The sequence below is a fragment of the Doryrhamphus excisus genome, linkage group LG3 (genome assembly GCF_037039965.1).
Source record: "Doryrhamphus excisus strain RoL-2023G ecotype Guam linkage group LG3, RoL_Dexc_Guam_v1.1, whole genome shotgun sequence".
Taxonomy (NCBI): Eukaryota; Metazoa; Chordata; class Actinopteri; order Syngnathiformes; family Syngnathidae; genus Doryrhamphus; species Doryrhamphus excisus.
The window spans coordinates 4,256,574-4,274,673 of NC_136359.1; the positions used below are offsets into that span (position 1 = coordinate 4,256,574).

The 18,100-nt window shown below is 42.1% G+C and overlaps 1 protein-coding gene across 4 annotated transcripts in view; it reads right to left on the minus strand.

Annotated features, from left to right (window-relative positions):
- The window catches only part of agtpbp1 (ATP/GTP binding carboxypeptidase 1), a 43,024-nt gene that overhangs the window by 13,817 nt on the left and 11,107 nt on the right, over positions 1-18,100 (minus strand). For 2 of the 4 annotated variants that reach the window (XM_058072105.2, XM_078789480.1), the window contains exons 6-21: positions 15,869-16,015; positions 15,640-15,771; positions 15,470-15,563; positions 15,338-15,375; positions 13,473-13,681; positions 13,215-13,392; positions 13,043-13,084; positions 11,296-11,396; positions 9,228-9,344; positions 6,690-7,312; positions 4,599-4,682; positions 4,197-4,286; positions 3,974-4,122; positions 3,807-3,894; positions 2,024-2,168; positions 1,650-1,800 (exon numbers count right to left, since the gene is read on the minus strand). In XM_058072105.2, the coding sequence (XP_057928088.2) occupies positions 1,650-1,800; positions 2,024-2,168; positions 3,807-3,894; positions 3,974-4,122; positions 4,197-4,286; positions 4,599-4,682; positions 6,690-7,312; positions 9,228-9,344; positions 11,296-11,396; positions 13,043-13,084; positions 13,215-13,392; positions 13,473-13,681; positions 15,338-15,375; positions 15,470-15,563; positions 15,640-15,771; positions 15,869-16,015 (2,388 nt within the window). The remainder of the gene's footprint in view (positions 1-1,649; positions 1,801-2,023; positions 2,169-3,806; positions 3,895-3,973; positions 4,123-4,196; positions 4,287-4,598; positions 4,683-6,689; positions 7,313-9,227; positions 9,345-11,295; positions 11,397-13,042; positions 13,085-13,214; positions 13,393-13,472; positions 13,682-15,337; positions 15,376-15,469; positions 15,564-15,639; positions 15,772-15,868; positions 16,016-18,100) is intronic. The other 2 variants (XM_058072107.2, XM_058072106.2) reach the window with 1 other exon arrangement.

Genomic DNA, 18,100 nt, shown 5'->3' on the forward strand with positions numbered 1-18,100 from the left:
GACAATTTGGAGTCGCCAATTAACCTAGCATGTTTTTGGAATGTGGGAGGAAACCGGAGTATCCGGGGAGAACATGCAAACTCCACACAGAGATGGCCGCGGGTGGAATTGAATTCGGGTCTCCAAGCTGTGAGGTCTATGCACTAACCACTTGAGCACCGTGCAGCCAAATTTGTGCATAGATCACCATAAAAATGCTCAGAGTCAAAAAATGTAGGATTATTATTTTGGTTTGAAGCAAAATCCTCACAAGGGTCACAGAGGTGCTGGAGCCTATCCCAGCAAACAACCATTCACACTCACATTCATAGCTGACCAGACAATTTGGAGTCGCTAATTAACCTAGCATGTTTTTGGAATGTGGGAGGGAACCGGAGTACCCGGGGAGAACATGCAAACTCCACACAGAGATGGCCGCGGGTGGAATTGAACCCGGGTCTCCTAGCTGTGAGGTCTATGCACTAACCACTTGACCACCGTGCAGCCAAATTTGTGCATAGATCACCATAAAAATGCTCAGAGTCAAAAAATGTAGGATTATTATTTTGGTTTGAAGCAAAATCCTCACAAGGGTCACAGAGGTGCTGGAGCCTATCCCAGCAAACAACCATTCACACTCACATTCATAGCTGACCAGACAATTTGGAGTCGCTAATTAACCTAGCATGTTTTTGGAATGTGGGAGGGAACCGGAGTACCCGGGGAGAACATGCAAACTCCACACAGAGATGGCCGCGGGTGGAATTGAATTCGCGTCTCCAAGCTGTGAGGTCTATGCACTAACCACTTGACCACCGTGCAGCCAAATTTGTGCATAGATCACCATAAAAATGCTCAGAGTCAAAAAATGTAGGATTATTACTTTGGTTTGAAGCAAAATCCTCACAAGGGTCACAGAGGTGCTGGAGCCTATCCCAGCAAACAACCATTCACACTCACATTCATAGCTGACCAGACAATTTGGAGTCGCTAATTAACCTAGCATGTTTTTGGAATGTGGGAGGAAACCGGAGTATCCGGGGAGAACATGCAAACTCCACACAGAGATGGCCGCGGGTGGAATTGAATTCGGGTCTCCAAGCTGTGAGGTCTATGCACTAACCACTTGACCACCGTGCAGCCAAATTTGTGCATAGATCACCATAAAAATGCTCAGAGTCAAAAAATGTAGGATTATTACTTTGGTTTGAAGCAAAATCCTCACAAGGGTCACAGAGGTGCTGGAGCCTATCCCAGCAAACAACCATTCACACTCACATTCATAGTTGACCAGACAATTTGGAGTCGCTAATTAACCTAGCATGTTTTTGGAATGTGGGAGGGAACCGGAGTACCCGGGGAGAACATGCAAACTCCACACAGAGATGGCCGCGGGTGGAATTGAACCCGGGTCTCCTAGCTGTGAGGTCTGCGCACTAACCACACGCCCAAAAAAAAAAATTGTTGCTTCAAAATGGACTTAAATAAATAATATGAATAATAAAAGACACAAATAAAAAGAATGCTGCCCCCCAAATCGTAAACACCCAGCAGACCCAGACCTACAACCCAGTCCCTGAAAACGTAGACCACTAGAAAGCAAGCAAGCCCCAGCACCAGCACCCATTCTATCATGTTGATATTTGTTGAGTTTTTTGGGCTTCACTCACTAAACTGGCAGACGTGATCATTGGAGTTGGACTCCGGCATGGCGGTGATGGTGAGGAGCGGGCAGCTGTTCCCCCCCAGCGTCTCGCACAGGACGTCCTGTCTCATGTAGATCTCGGGAGTCCTCATGGCCTCCAGCTTCGACAGGTGCATCTTCATCAAATATGCGGGGACAAAAATGTCACATTGGTGCACGTTGTTGGTGGGATGGAATTATAGGTGATGATTTTATTATCATGTACTATTTCATCAAAATCCATCATGTAAACGTGCCAGAGAGTTGAATATTTTATCAGTATTTTATGCTGTAGTATGTGATAATAAGTACAATCACGGTTATTAGTATCAAGGCATTCTGGGATGTCGATAATGGCACCTTAAGAGACGAGTAGGTGTACGGGTAGTGGTAGGCAAAGTAGCAGACGTCATCCTTATGGCTGAAGCTGGAGCTGAAGGTCATGGTGTAGTAGGACTTCCCTTTCTGACCGCCTGTCGCAATGGAACTTCTGGCAAAATGATTCCTGGGGAAAAAAAATGGAATTTTTCCATTTATAGAAAAAAATGGAATTTTTCCATTTATAGAAGTGCGCTTCCGTCTAGTTCAGGGGTCTCAAACTCAATTTACCTGGGGGCCTCTGGAGCTAAGGTCTGGGTGAGGCTGGGCCGCATCAGGTTAAAAAAAAAAAATCTATATATATTCATATATATAGTAAAAACAGGAAAAAAATAAAAATAGGATAAAAATATTAATAAATATTAATTATATTAAATATTAATAAACATATATATAATATAATAGTCTTCAATGCTTCTGCTATACCCTCCACTTTTTCAGTGCTTTGGTTCTTTAGAAAAGCTCTGATAAAACATTAAATTATTATAAATCATTATAAATTATGTTTTATTTATTATTAAATTATTAAATGTTTAATTTTTTTCGACACAAAATAAGATGGAAAAATAAATAAGCAAATCAAAAAACTAATGAAACAAGTGAAACAAATGAACAAATTAATTTTTATTTATGATTAAGTTATTAAATAAATGCTTAATGTTAATTGTTATTTTTCGACACAAAATAAGATGGAAAAATAAATAAGCAAATCAAAAACCAAAATGAAACAAATGAAACAAAGATTTTTTAATTTATAATTAAATAAATGTTTAACGTTAATTGTTATTTTTCGACACAAAATAAGATGGGAAAAAAAATAAGCAAATCAAAAAACAAGTGAAACAAATGAACAAATTAAATTGTATTTATTATTAAATTATTAAATAAATGTTTAATGTTAATTGTCGTTTTTCGACACAAAATAAGATGGAAAAATAAATAAGCAAGTGAAACAAATTAACAAAATAAATTGTATTTATTATTAAATTATTAAATAAATGTTTAATGTTAATTGTCGTTTTTCGACACAAAATAAGATGGAAAAATGAATAAGCAAATCAAAAAACAAATGAAACAAATTAATTTTTATTTATTATTAAATTATTAAATACATGTTTAATGTTAATTGTTATTTTTTGACACAAAATAAGATGAAAAAACAAATAAGCAAATCAAAAAACAAATGAAACAAATTAACAAATTAATTTTTATTCATTATTAAATTATTAAACAAATGTTTAATGTTAATTGTTATTTTTCAACACAAAATAAGATGGAAAAATAAATAAGCAAGTGAAACAAATTAACAAATAATTTTTTATTTATTATTAAATTATTAAATAAATGTTTAATGTTAATTGTTATTTTTCTACACAAAATAAGATGGAAAAATAAATGAGCAAATCAAAAAACAAATGAAACAAATTAATTTTTATTTTTTATTAAATTATTAAATAAATGTTTAATGTTAATTGTTATTTTTCCACACAAAATAAGATGGAAAAATAAATGAGCAAATCAAAAAACAAATGAAAAAAAATAATTTTTATTTATTATTAAATTATTAAATAAATGTTTAATGTTAATTTTTATTTTTCAACACAAAATAAGATGGAAAAATAAATAAACAAATCAAAAAAACAAATGAAACAAAAAAACCAATTTTAATATCAAGGCGGGGGCCTCAAACTAGTGTCCGGCGGGCCGCATTTGACCTGCGGGCCGTGAGTTTGAGACCCCCTGGTCTAGTTTGTGTTGGACTTACTTGTAGTAACAGATGTCCGCTCCTGTCCTGACCCAGCGAGGCCGCCCGCTGATGGCTTCCTGAACGGAGTACATCAACACCTGCATACCTACAAAGTATAAGAGTAGACGTGTGTACAGTACAGACGAAGTACTTCATGTGATGGTATTGTACAAAAAGGGTCTCACCGTAGTTGAACTGACTGTTGGACTTCTCACAGTTGATGATGTTGAAGCGATACGTGGCTCCCACGCGCATGCCGCTCACCTCGAAGTAGAACCACTGGTGGTGGTGGTTGCTGTTGATGTCCGAATTCAGCACCAGGTCGTACTCGTACCTGCGTAGCCACGGCCCGGTTTTAGAGGAAGTGACGGAATAAAATGGGCGGTCACGTCTTTAGGGTTGGCTTACTTCCTGATTTGAATGGCCTTCCTGAGGTTGCCGGACTCGAACTGAGAGTTGAATTTCAACGACTCGCCGTCGCTTTCAATGACGGGACAACTGCAACGCACGACGTCAAAGACAGATTACTCACAAAAGTATGAGGGTTTAAAGCCGGGGTCTCAAACACGTGGCCCGCGGGCCAAATGTGGCCCGCAGGATACTAGTTTGAGGCCCCTGCCTTGATATGAAAGTCTAATGTTAGTGCGGCCCGCGCAAGTTTGATATGGATGCTGTATGGTATCATGTACCCAGAAAAAATTATTACGTTTGATTAATGTTCATGTTAAAGGTTAAATAACTTAATAGTTATCCTCCCTATCCGTGTGGAAGTGGTACGTTTTTGGTTTAAAGACTTAAAAAAAAACTCACCTGGCAATGTCGAGGTCATAAACTATTTTATCCAAGATGTCGTTTGGGTGAATCAACCTCTCGATATCCTGGAATATCTTAGACCTGCAATGATAGTCGTCAATGATAACGGATGTGCCTTAGTTCTTCAGTAACCACTCTAAACGGATGTGCCTTTGTTCCTCGGTAGCTACTCAACTCAAGAGGTCCTCATGAGTTCCTCCATAACTACTCTGAATTGATGTGCCTTAGTTCCACAGTAACTACTCTACTCATTAGTTCTTTATGAGTTCCTCAGTAACTACTCTAATTGATGTGCCTCAGTTCTCTGGTAACTACTCCACCCATTAGTTTCTTATTAGTACCTCATGAGTTCTTCAGTAACTACTGTAAATTGATGTGCCTTAGTTCCTCAGGAAACTACTCTATTAATTAGTTCCTCAGTAACTACTCTAAACGGATGTGCCTTAGTTCCTCAGTAACTACTCTACTCATTAGTTCTTCAAGAGTTCTTCATGACCTCCTCAGTAACTACCCTAATTAATGTGGCTTAGTTCCTCAGTACTCGTTAGTTCTTCATGAGTTCCTCGGTAACTACTCATTAGTTTTCATGAGTTCCTCAGTAACTACTATAAATGGATCTGCCTTAGTTCCCCAGTAACTACTCTAAATTGGTGTGCCTTAGTTCCTCAGAACACACTCAACTCATTAGTTATTCAGGATTTCTTCAGTAACTACTCTAAATTGATGTGCCTTAGTTACTCAGTAACTACTCTACTCATTAGTACCTCATGAGTTCTTCAGTAACTACTCTAAATTGATGTGCCTTAGTTCCTCAGTAACTACTCTACTCATTAGTTATTCAGGATTTCTTCAGTAACTACTCTAAATTGATGTGCCTTAGTTCCTCAGTAACTACTCTACTCATTAGTTCCTCAGTAACCACTATAAATTGATGTGCCTTAGCTCTCCGGTAACTACTCCACTCATTCGTACCTCATGAGTTATTCAGTAACTACTCTAAATTGATGTGCCTTAGTTCCTCAGTAACTACTCTATTAAGTAGTTCCTCAGTAACTACTCTAAATTGGTGTGCCTTAGTTCCTCAGTACCTACTCAACTCATTAGTTATCCAGGATTTCTTCAGTAACTACTCTAAATTGATGTGCCTTAGTTCCTCAGTAACTACTCTACTCATTAGTTCCTCAGTAACCACTATAAATTGATGTACCTTAGCTCTGCGGTAACTACTCCACTGATTAGTAGCTCATGAGTTCCTCAGTAACTTCTCTAAATTGATGTGCCTTAGTTCCTCAATAACTACTCTATTAAGTAGTTCCTCAGTAACCACTCTAAATTGGTGTGCATTAGTTCCTCAGTACCTACTCAACTCATTAGTTCTTCAGGATTTCTTCAGTAAATACTCTAAATTGATGTGCCTGAGTTCCTCAGTAACTACTCTAAATTGGTGTGTCTTAGTTCCTTAGTTCCTACTCAACTCATTAGTTCTTCAGGATTTCTTCAGTAACTACTCTAAATTGATGTGCCTTAAATCCTCAGTAACTACTCTACTCATTAGTTCCTCAGTAACCACTATAAATTGATGTGCCTTAGCTCTCCGGTAACAACTCCACTCATTAGTTCTTCAGGATTTCTTCAGTAACTACTCTAAATTGATGTGCCCTAGTTCTTCAGGAACTACTCTACTCATTAGTTCCTCAGTAACCACTATAAACTGATGTGCTTTAGCTCTGCGGTAACTACTCCACTCATTCGTAACTCATGAGTTCTTCAGTAACTACTCTACTCATGAGTTCTTCAGTAACCACTATAAATTGATGTGCCTTAGTTCCTCAGTAACTATTCTGCTCTTTAGTTCTTCATGATTTCTTCAGTAACAACTCTAAATTGCTGTGCCTTAGTTCCTTGGCAACTACTCATGAGTTACTCATAGTACTTTATTAATTTCACAATAACTAATAAGTCTAAGTTGATGTACCTTAGTCATTAGGTCCTCAGTAACTACTCTATTCCTTAGTTCCTCATTAACTACTGTATTTTTGAGCACCTTAAAGTGAGGCTGAATAAACGGCGTGTGTGTCAGCGTCTCACCTCTGTACGCCGTAAAGTCTCTCCAGGAGGGGCTCCCTAAACGTGGGGGCCACGTGTCCAAAGTAGTCTGGGTAGGCCACTTCAGTGTACTGAGGTACAGAATGAGTCCCCTTCACCATGTCCACGTAAAGGTCCAGGTCGTGCAGCGGGAGGAGCTGGGCCGTGTCGGGTACCTCCAGCACGGCTCCTTCATCCTCTGCACCCTCCGACCCACAGTCTGACCCCCCGCCCCCTCCTGCCAAACAGCGAATAGCGATGCCCTCCAAAAGCAGAGGAGAATGAGCGACTTTCTGCGTGCTGATGGGAGATCCCTTCTGCTTGTCCATGTTTAAAGAGTCCTCGCTTTTAAGGGCGACGCATTCAAGCGCGTGTGAGAGATCCTGCGCCACCTCCTCTCTTTTGTTTCGCTCCTTGCTGAAACGCAGCGTGTCAAGCTGTAGAGCCGGAGGAGGAAGAGGAGCCGGGGTAGAGTAATGGGGGTCTTTGGGAGGGGGGCAGAGTACCGAAGAGGTCTGCGTGGTCACGTCATTCGTGGAGAGCGCCTGAGCTGTGGGTACAAGGACTGTCCGAGGGGTTCGGGCTAAGGATGATGAAGATGTGGTGGAGCAATCAAAGGTATAATCCTATTGGAGAGAGATTGGGACAATATTACCAAACTAGAAAATTCCAGCGGAAATTTTGATGGGCTTGCCACCTGTGCTGTGAACCTCGGGCCCGGTGTGCCAACGGCTACTGTGCTAGCACCAAGCAAGACAACCTCAAGTACTGAAAAGGTTGATGCAGTCCCATAGTGTCCCCACATCATGCCATGTGTCTATTTGCCTTTAGACATTAGTAAATTAGCTTAAATGCTAACATGCTAACGGCTACCATGCTAGCACCTAGCAAGACAGCCTCAGGTCCCGAAAAGTTTGGGGCAGGCCCATAGTGTCCCCACATCATGCCATGAGTGTATTTGCCTTTAGACATGAGTACATTAGCTAAAATGCTAACACGCTAACGACTACCATGCTAGCACCTAGCAAGAGAGCCTCAAGTTTAGAAAGTGCCAAGGTCGTCCTATAACATCCCTACATCATGCCATATGTGTATTTGCCTGTAGACATGAGTAAATTAGCTTAAATGCTAACATGCTAACGGCTACCATGCTAGCACCTAGCAAGAGAGCCTCAAGTTTAGAAAGTGCCAAGGTTGTCCTTTAACCTCCCTACATCATGCCATGTGTCTATTTGCCTTTAGACATTAGTAAATTAGCTTAAATGCTAACATGCTAACGGCCACCATGCTAGCACCTAGCAAGACAGCCTCAGGTCCCGAAAAGTTTGGGGCAGGCCCATAGTGTCCCCACATCATGCCATGAGTGTATTTGCCTTTAGACATGAGTAAATTAGCTAAAATGCTAGCACGCTAACAGTCATCATGCTAGCACCTAGCAAGAGAGCCTCAAGTTTAGAAAGTGCCAAGGTCGTCCTATAACATCCCTACATCATGCCATGTGTGTATTTACCTGTAGACATGTGTAAATTAGCTTAAATGCTAACATGCTAACGGCTACCATGCTAGCACCTAGCAAGAGAGCCTCAAGTTTAGAAAGTGCCAAGGTTGTCCTTTAACCTCCCTACATCATGCCATGTGTCTATTTGCCTTTAGACATTAGTAAATTAGCTTAAATGCTAACATGCTAACGGCTACCATGCTAGCACCTAGCAAGACAGCTTCAGGTCCCGAAAAGTTTGGGGCAGGCCCATAGTGTCCCCACATCATGCCATGAGTGTATTTGCCTTTAGACATGAGTACATTAGTTAAAATGCTAACACGCTAACGACTACCATGCTAGCACCTAGCAAGAGAGCCTCAAGTTTAGAAAGTGCCAAGGTTGTCCTTTAACCTCCCTACATCATGCCATGTGTCTATTTGCCTTTAGACATTAGTAAATTAGCTTAAATGCTAACATGCTAACGGCTACCATGCTAGCACCTAGCAAGACAGCTTCAGGTCCCGAAAAGTTTGGGGCAGGCCCATAGTGTCCCCACATCATGCCATGAGTGTATTTGCCTTTAGACATGAGTACATTAGTTAAAATGCTAACACGCTAACGACTACCATGCTAGCACCTAGCAAGAGAGCCTCAAGTTTAGAAAGTGCCAAGGTCGTCCTATAACATCCCTACATCATTCCATGTGGGTATTTGCCTGTAGACATGAGTACATTAGCTTAAATGCTAACGGCTACCATGCTAGCACCTAGCAAGAGAGCCTCAAGTTTAGAAAGTGCCAAAGTTGTCCTTTAACCTCCTTTAACTTCCCCAGCAGTCTATGGGGCTTGCATTACTGAGCAAGCCCATATTGTTATGGGCTTGCTCAGTAATGCAATCCCCATAGACAGCTGCTAAGCAGCAGTCTATGGGGCGTGCATTACTGAGCAAGCCCATAATTATTAGTGTAACAATACAATCAATTGTGTACCTAATATTGTGGTCAGTTCATTCAAAAATGCTATGCTATCGATAATAAATATACGGGTGTTGGAAATACTGGCCTGGAAGTCCTCTGACAGCTCCACGAAAAACCTTTCGTAGACTCGTAACTCTTCAAAAGGTCGTGTTGGGCTCTTTTGAGGATGAAGCTTGTTTATGTCCTTCTCGATATCGTCATTCTGTGGAACGGGGAACAAACACCACAGGAATGCAGGAACATACGTTTAATAGCGCCCTCTGCTGGAATACCTGCTCTATTGACCGAAAGCGCCAAAAGGAAAGTTAAAAGGACACTGAATTAGAAAAAACACATATATAACACTTTTTAACTTGAATCATGATCTGGGGTGCTTGAGAAAGTGGAAAAGGAAAAAGAGGCTCTGCATGACCGCATGGTTATTTGTGTTATTTAAGTATGTTGCACAACACAACTCGGCAGCACAACCAATGTTGGAACAGTCGTGAGGTGTAAACTGCTCAGCCGGGGCAAGAGGTTGCCTACAGCCACAGCTGTCAAAAGCCAATGTTTTTGGTGCTAATTTGTGCCCTGGCTTTGTAGACCAGGGGTCTCAAACACGCGGCCCGGACACTAGTTTGAGGCTGGTGGGCCGGACTCAAACGCTTGGTGGGCTGCATGTGGCCCCTGGGCCGTAATTTGCCCACCCCTGCACTATTACATCTTTTAAACCTTTATTTTGATTGGTCTACTTATTTTTGCTCTTTTTTTAGCCATTAAGCTGTTACTTAAAACATGCTAATCTAACAAAAGGTCTAGACCAGGGGTCTCAAACACGCTGCCCGCGGGCCATATGTGGCCCGCAGGACACTAGTTTGAGGCCCCCGCCTTGATATGAAAGTTTAATGTTAGTGCGGCCCGCGCAAGTTTGATATGGATGCTGTATGGTATCATGTACCCAGAAAAAATTATTACGTTTGATTCATGTTCATGTTAAAGGTTAAATAACTGTTAATAGTTATCCTCCCTATCCGTGTGGAAGTGGTAAGTTTTTGGCTAATTAAGTTTAAAGGAAATAACTTGAAGGCTACCTGTTTAGGTCGCTAGCTTTCTAGTTTGCGAGTTAGCATGTGTCTCAAGACCCTGCAGTTGCCCAATATGTTGTAAATAAACAGAGTATACTGAGGAACTGGGGTCTTTGTTCTTTTTATCAATTAATTTCTCCAAATATTTCACCTTTCTGCTTAAACAATTTTCATAATTTTTTTTTGTCATATTATGAATTGATTTCCATAATGTTTGACTTTATTCCCATCATATTTGAATTTTTTCCCCAACCAAATTTTCCAAAAATTACAACTTTATTTTGTTTGGTTTGTTTCTCTCACATTACAACTAACACAAAAAACACATAATTGTTCTTTAATATTCATATAATAAGATATTTGATATGGATGCTGTATGGTATCATGTACCCAGAAAAAAATATTTTTTTAGTTTGATTAATGTTAATGTTAAAGGTTAAATAACTGTTAATAGTTATCCTCCCTATCCGTGTGGAAGTGGTAAGTTTTTGGCTATTTAAGTTTAAAGGAAATAACTTGAAGGCTACCGTTTAGGTCGCTAGCTCTCTAGTTTGCGAGTTAGCATGTGTCTCAAGACCCTGCAGTTGCGCAATATGTTGTAAATAAAAAGAGTATAAATGTGACTATAGTCGTGTTTTGTCATGTCTACAGGGCTCTAATAATGCTTTGTTCATTTTAATCTGAAAAAAATAATTTGTCTACCCACCAACTATATGTGGTTTCTTAAGTTTTTATTATTTGCCGTTTTATTATGATTATTATTATATTTATTTATTACTGATTTCTTGATTTGTTTATTTATTTTTCATCTTATTTTGTGTAGAAAAATAAAAAGTAAGATATTTGAGAACAGTGGAATTTTTTATCAGAGCTTTTCTTGTAGAAGATCGGAACCAAAGCAAAGTTTTTTAAATTTTTTTGTTTTTAATAAATGCGTTTTTCTTTTTTCTTTTTTTTTGGAAAACCTGATGCGGCCCAGTCTCACCCAGACCCTAGCTCCAGTGGCCCCCCAAGTAAATTGAGTTTGAGACCCCTGTTGTAGACTCTGTAAATTGGAGCATTTACGGGGAACAACACGCAAAGGATTACCAAAGAGCGACAATCCTTCTCGTCCTCCTCGTTCTCCGTGTCGTTTTCCGTGTCTGCCTCAGTGTCCTCGTTGTCGTCGCTGTCGTCCACCACGTCGTCCACTGAGTGAACACACATATGACAACTTAAAACTGGCTTTTTTCCCGTGTGCTGATATGATTGAGTGATGAATATACAGTCATCCCTCATTTATCGCGGTTAATTGGTTCCAGACCCGAGCGCGTTAAGTGAATTTCCGCAAAGTAGGAGTCAATATTATTGATTATATTATTAAAGTATAGAAAATTACCATTATTACAGCCCGCTAGACATGAAATAACACCCCTATAGTCACTGTTACACTCCTATTATAATTTGTTTATGTCACATTGCGCAGGCTACGGTATCACTTCAGAGACATAACTGACGCTATAGCATAGCAAGGCACGAAGCTAACTACTTAGCCTCTCCAATTTAGTTATTGTAAATGTAAGAAAGTGTTTCAAATGGAGTGGAAAAGCAGCCAAAACTTACCACTTCCACACAGAATGAGAGAAGAACCTTTTTTTCCATTCCATACAGTGTGAAGGGTAATGTAATCGAACATTAGCAAGCCACGAAGCTAACTACTTAGCCTCTCCAATTTAGTTATTCTAAATGTAAAAAAGTGTTTGAAAAGGAGTGGGAAAGCAGCCAAAACTTACCACTTCCACACATAATGAGAGGAGAACCTTTTTTTCCATTCCATACAGTGTGAAGGGTAATGTAATCAAACATTAGCAAGCCACGAAGCTAACTACTTAGCCTCTCCAATTTAGTTATTGTAAATGTAAAAAAGTGTTTTAAAAGGAGTGGGAAAGCAGCCAAAACTTACCACTTCCACACAGAATGAGAGGAGAACCTTTTTTTTTCCATTCCATACAGTGTGAAGGGTAATGTCATCTAACATTAGTGATGCCTACTGACCAGAACACTATATATAACTATATATAGTATATATATATATATAACTATATGATAACTACTATATATATATATATATATAACTATAACTTGTCTTTTCATCTTTTTTGACTAATAATAGGCGATATTGGAACCACAACGTAGCGAGGGATGACTGTATGTGATATTACAGGTGTTCAGAAAGCATTATTATCCTGTAAATATTATTTTGTAATTATTGGGATGTCAGATAATATCAGCTGACCAATATTATCAGGCGATATTGGCATAAAAATGACGATTCATGAACTTTCATGAACTGCCCACAATGATATCGGCACGTACATGACGACACGGCAACAAGCTTGCTAGCTCAGTATGTTTACACAATAGAAATTGGAAATACTGTATGTCTGGACATGGTTAAACTCTATATTTTATCAGTATCAATGCCCTGGGTTTTGACACAGTATCATTTGGGCCTTTTCCCGTATCATTCATGGGCGGTTTCTAGGGTACAGGGCCAATTAATACTGTAGTATGTGATAAGTATTATCACAATTAATACTGTAGTATGTGATAATAAGACACTTGGGGGCATGATACCTGGCCTGATACCAGACAAACCATGTGATAACCTATAAATATCGGACATCGCTTAGAAAGCCAATATGGAGCATCTCCAGATACTGTTATGTACATGTGAGGATGAAGTATCGCATTAAAAGCGTGATTACAGGTGTAATCATCGTTTAGATGATGACGCATGCAAGCGTGATGAATGGAAAATGTTTATTTGTCCACGTCTTACTAGAAGTGGTCTTACCCTTCTTTAAGGGCTCGATGCAGAGGTGAGCATTTGTTCTTCCTGTAGGGAACATGGTCAAGAGTGCTGTTGCTCTAACAAGTATTACTTGTTAATGTGTGTGCGTGTTTCGGTCAATGTCGAGCGCATGTTCGTGGGCTTGGGTGTTGTGTTTTGGTGCAGGATGTCTCACCCCCGGGTGGCTGGCTGTATAACTGCGCCACGGGCCCTGAAGCCAACGCATGGTCCAGCTGGTAATGGAAAGCGGACTTGATGGTGGGAAGAGGCAGGCGGTTCTTAGGGAAGCACTTCCTCATGATGAGACTCGATGTATTCACCAGAGGATCCAGGGTTCGAACTGTGAGACACTCCTGGGAAAAGACAGAAGAATCAGATCGAATCAGATGTTTTACGATCGCAAAAAAAAAAAAAATGCACCGGCCTCACTCACACTGGACGAGTTGTAGAGGATACGCATGCCGTCGGCTTCGGTGAAGGACTTCCTGCCTAGTTTGGTGTTGGTGATGTTGCGCAAGCAGCCCAGCAGGCCTTTGCGGATGGCCGTGTGACGATGCCACGTGTCGTTGCGGTGCCAGTCCATGTAGAGTGTCAGCAGGGTGGACACGCAGCGTGCCTCCACCGCGCGGCGAGCGTTGGTTTCTGCGGGAGTGGATGAGCGTCAGAGTCCAGTCGCGTCTACGGTTATTATTATTGATGAAAATGAATGGAAATCTTCATTCATTCATTTTCTACTGCTTTTTCCTCACAAGGGTCGCAGGGGGTGCTGGAGCCTATCCCAGCTGTCAAACAAACCATTCACACTCACATTCATACCTATGGACAATTTGGAGTCGCTAATTAACCTAGCATGTTTTTGGAATGTGGGAGGAAACCGGAGTACCCGGAGAAAACCCACGCATGCACGAGGAGGAATTGAACCCTGGTCTCCTAGCTGTGAGGTCTGCGTGCTAACCACTAGACCACCGTGCCGCCCACGGTTATTATTATTATTGATGAAAATATGAATGGAAATCTTCATTCATTCATTTTCTACCGCTTTTTCCTCATGAGGGTCGCGGGGGGGGGGTGCTGGAGCCTATCCCAGCTGTCTACGGGCGTGAGGCTGGGTACACGCTGGACTGGTGGCCAACCAATCACAGGGCACATATAGACAAACATATTTGTAATATGAGGTTTCCAGCTCGGCTGCACGGTGGAATAGTGGTTAGTGCACAGGCCTCACATCTTGGAGACCTGACTTCAATTCCTCCCTGGGCCATCTCTGTGTGGAGTTTGCATGTTCTCCCCGCGCATGCGTGGGTTTTCTCCGGGTACTCCGGTTTCCTCCCACATTCCAAAAACATGCTAGGTTAATTAGCGACTCCAAATTGTCCATAGGTATGAATGTGAGTGTGAATGGTTGTTTGTCTATATGTGCCCTGTGATTGGCTGGCCACCAGTCCAGGGTGTACCCCGCCTGTCGCTCGAAGACAGCTGGAATAGGCTCCAGCACCCCAGGGGAAAAGCAGTAGAAAATTAATTAATGAAAATTGGAGGTTGCCGCACGGTGGACAAGTGGTTAGCATGCTGGGTCACAAAATCAGGAGATCGGGAAGACTTGGGTTGGAATCTCCGCCTGGGCATCTCTGTGTGAAGTTTCCATGTTTTCTCCGGGTTCTCCGGTTTCTTCCCACATTCCAAAAACATGCTAGGTTAATTAGCGACTCCAAATTGTCCATAGATATGGATGTGAGTGTGAATGGTTGTTTGTCTATATGTGCCCTGTGATTGGCTGGCCACCAGTCCAGGGTGTACCCCGCCTCTCTCGCCCCAAGACAGCTGGGACAGGCTCCCATCGTGAAGATAGAAGCGGTAGAAAAATGAATGAATGAATAAGCATTAGGTATTCTTAGCCTAAATGAAGCATTTTAAAGCAAACAGAACATACTTGCTCACGGTGCAACAAAACGAAAACAATACATCCACAGCGAGACATTACATAAATTAACTACCTGATACACTGAACATAACATGTAACTAAAAACTGTTATTTCCAAATGTCCGCAAGGCATGCTGGGTAGTCCAGCAATATGAATGTTGTGCATTGTGTGTTGAGATGTTGTGTTGTTTGGATGGCTTAGTGACTTAGTGTTGCCGGCTACAGTTTCGATGTTAAAGGTTTAAAATTTAGGAATTTGGAAATGCCTGGCGGGCCGGATGTAGCCTTGGGCCGCAGTTTGCCCACCCCTGCTGTATAAGATGTAGAACAACAAGCGGATATCAGAGCTTATTTAAGATCACCAATCAAATACTCACTAGATTTGAGCAGCGCGGCCAGTGCATCCACAGCGACCCTGCCGAGTCAGAAGACACAGGAGAAGATGTAATAACGAATGAGGCCTGCAGGGGGTGCTGGGTTCACGTTTTTTCAAGATTTCATGTACGTACTTGAGCAGGCTGGTGTTCTTCTTGCTGTACGGCGCCAGAATCTTGAACATGATCTCGATCGCGCCGCTTTTGCCCAGCGATATGGCGTTAACCACTGGACAGGGATAAATAAAAAAAAAACAGCATCAAACAACAAATGGTAGAACAAATTATGGTAACATTGGACTTACTGTTGGAAGAGTAAACCCTTAGAACCTGCAAACACGGTAGAAGCAGTTTAACGTTTTGGAGGTTCTTCTTGATCAAGTTGATGGTGATGTTCAGAGCGCCGCTGAGACGCGCTTTCACGCCCAACTTCCTGTCTGAGTACAAACATGCGGGACACATATAAAGGCTGTCAGGTCTTTTAATTGTGCAGGTGTCCCTAATGTTGTGTCCTGATGAAACGGAGCTCCTTACCTTTCGGGCCCACCTTAGCCAGCAGGGAGTGAAGCTGCAGCATCAGCTCCTCGCTGGGGTGAAACTCTTTACTGGTGCTGATTAGAATACGCAGCAAGACTCCCGTTCCACCTTTGGAGACAAACACTCCCACCCGGCGCCCTTTGCCTGGAACAGAAAGGACACCAGGGGGTCAATGGAGAAACATTCATTCATTTTCTACCGTTTTTTCCTCACAAGGGTCACTGGGGTTGCTGGAGCCTATCCCAGCTGTCTACGGGCGAGAGGTGGGGTACACCCTGGACTGGTGGCCAGCCAATCACAGGGCACATATAGACAAACAACCATTCACACTCACATTCATACCTATGGACAATTTGGAGTCGCTAATTAACCTAGCATGTTTTTGGAATGTGGGAGGAAACCGGAGTACCCGGAGAAAACACGGAGAGAACATGCAAACTCCACACAGAGATGGCCGAGGGTGGAATTGAACCCTGTGAGGTCTGCGCACTAACCACTCGACCGCCGTGCAGCCAAGCGCTATACAAATTCATTCCTTCATTCATTTTCTACCACTTTTCCTCACGAGAGTCGCGGGGGTGCTGGAGCCTATCCCAGCTGTCTACGGGCGAGAGGGTGGCAGAGGGTGGAATTGAACCCTGGTCTCCTAGCTGTGAGGTCTGCGCACTAACCACTCCACCGCCGAGTGCAGCCAAGCTCTATACAAATAAAATGTATTATTATTATTATTATTTATTATTATCAAACACTGAGCAAAGGGATAACACTTACGAGTAGTTAGCATGCAGACTTCACAGCTAGGAGACCAGGGTTCAATTCCACCCTCGGCCATCTCTGTGTGGAGTTTGCATGTTCTCCCGGTGCATGCGTGGGTTTTTCTCCGGGTACTCCGGTTTCCTCCCACATTCCCACAAAAAACATGCTAGGTTAATTGGCGACTCCAAATTGTCCATAGGTATGAATGTGAGTATGAATAAAGGTTTGCATTGGGAGTGACCGGGATGGATAGGATCAGGAACAAATCCATCAGAGACACATTACATGTTAGAGGCCTTGGAGATGAAGTCAGAGAGGCCGGACTGAGATGGTTGGGACATGTCCAGAGGCGAGATAGTGAATGTTCTGAACTCCTGTTTCCATGCTGAGTTTGCTCTTTACTCAAAATACTCTATTTACTAAATCCTACTACATGGAAATTCACCTATGACGGTTGATTCTGGAGCCAATTACAGACAGTGGCACTGAGGAAAAGACAGGAAGCAGAACTGGAGGTGGCAGGGATGAGGATGCTGAGGTTCTCATTGGGAGTGACCGGGATGGATAGGATCAGGAACGAATACATCAGAGACACATTACATGTTAGAGGCCTTGGAGATGAAGTCAGAGAGGCCGGACTCAGATGGTTGGGACATGTCCAGAGGAGAGATAGTGAATGTTCTGAACTCCTGTTTCCATGGGACGACGTATCAACGTCATCGATACCATCGAGACCAACCATGTTGTTTGGTCTACAGACAGTAGCACTGAGGAAAAGACAGGAAGCAGAACTGGAGGTGGCAGGGATGAGGATGTTGAGGTTCTCATTGGGAGTGACCGGGATGGATAGGATCAGGAACAAATCCATCAGAGACACATTACATGTTATTAAAGGCCTTGGAGATGAAGTCAGAGAGGCCGGACTGAGATGGTTGGGACATGTCCAGAGGAGAGATAGTGAATGTTCTGAACTCCTGTTTCCATGGGACGACGTATCGACGTCATCGATACCATCGAGACCAACCATGTTGTTTGGTCTACAGACAGTGGCACTGAGGAAAAGACAGGAAGCAGAACTGGAGGTGGCAGGGATGAGGATGCTGAGGTTCTCATTGGGAGTGACCGGGATGGACAGGATCAGGAACGAATACATCAGAGACACATTACATGTTAGAGGCCTTGGAGATGAAGTCAGAGAGGCCGGACTCAGATGGTTGGGACATGTCCAGAGGAGAGATAGTGAATGTTCTGAACTCCTGTTTCCATGGGACGACGTATCGACGTCATCGATACCATCGAGACCAACCATGTTGTTTGGTCTACAGACAGTGGCACTGAGGAAAAGACAGGAAGCAGAACTGGAGGTGGCAGGGATGAGGATGCTGAGGTTCTCATTGGGAGTGACCGGGATGGATAGGATCAGGAACGAATCCATCAGACACATTACATGTTAGAGGCCTTGGAGATGAAGTC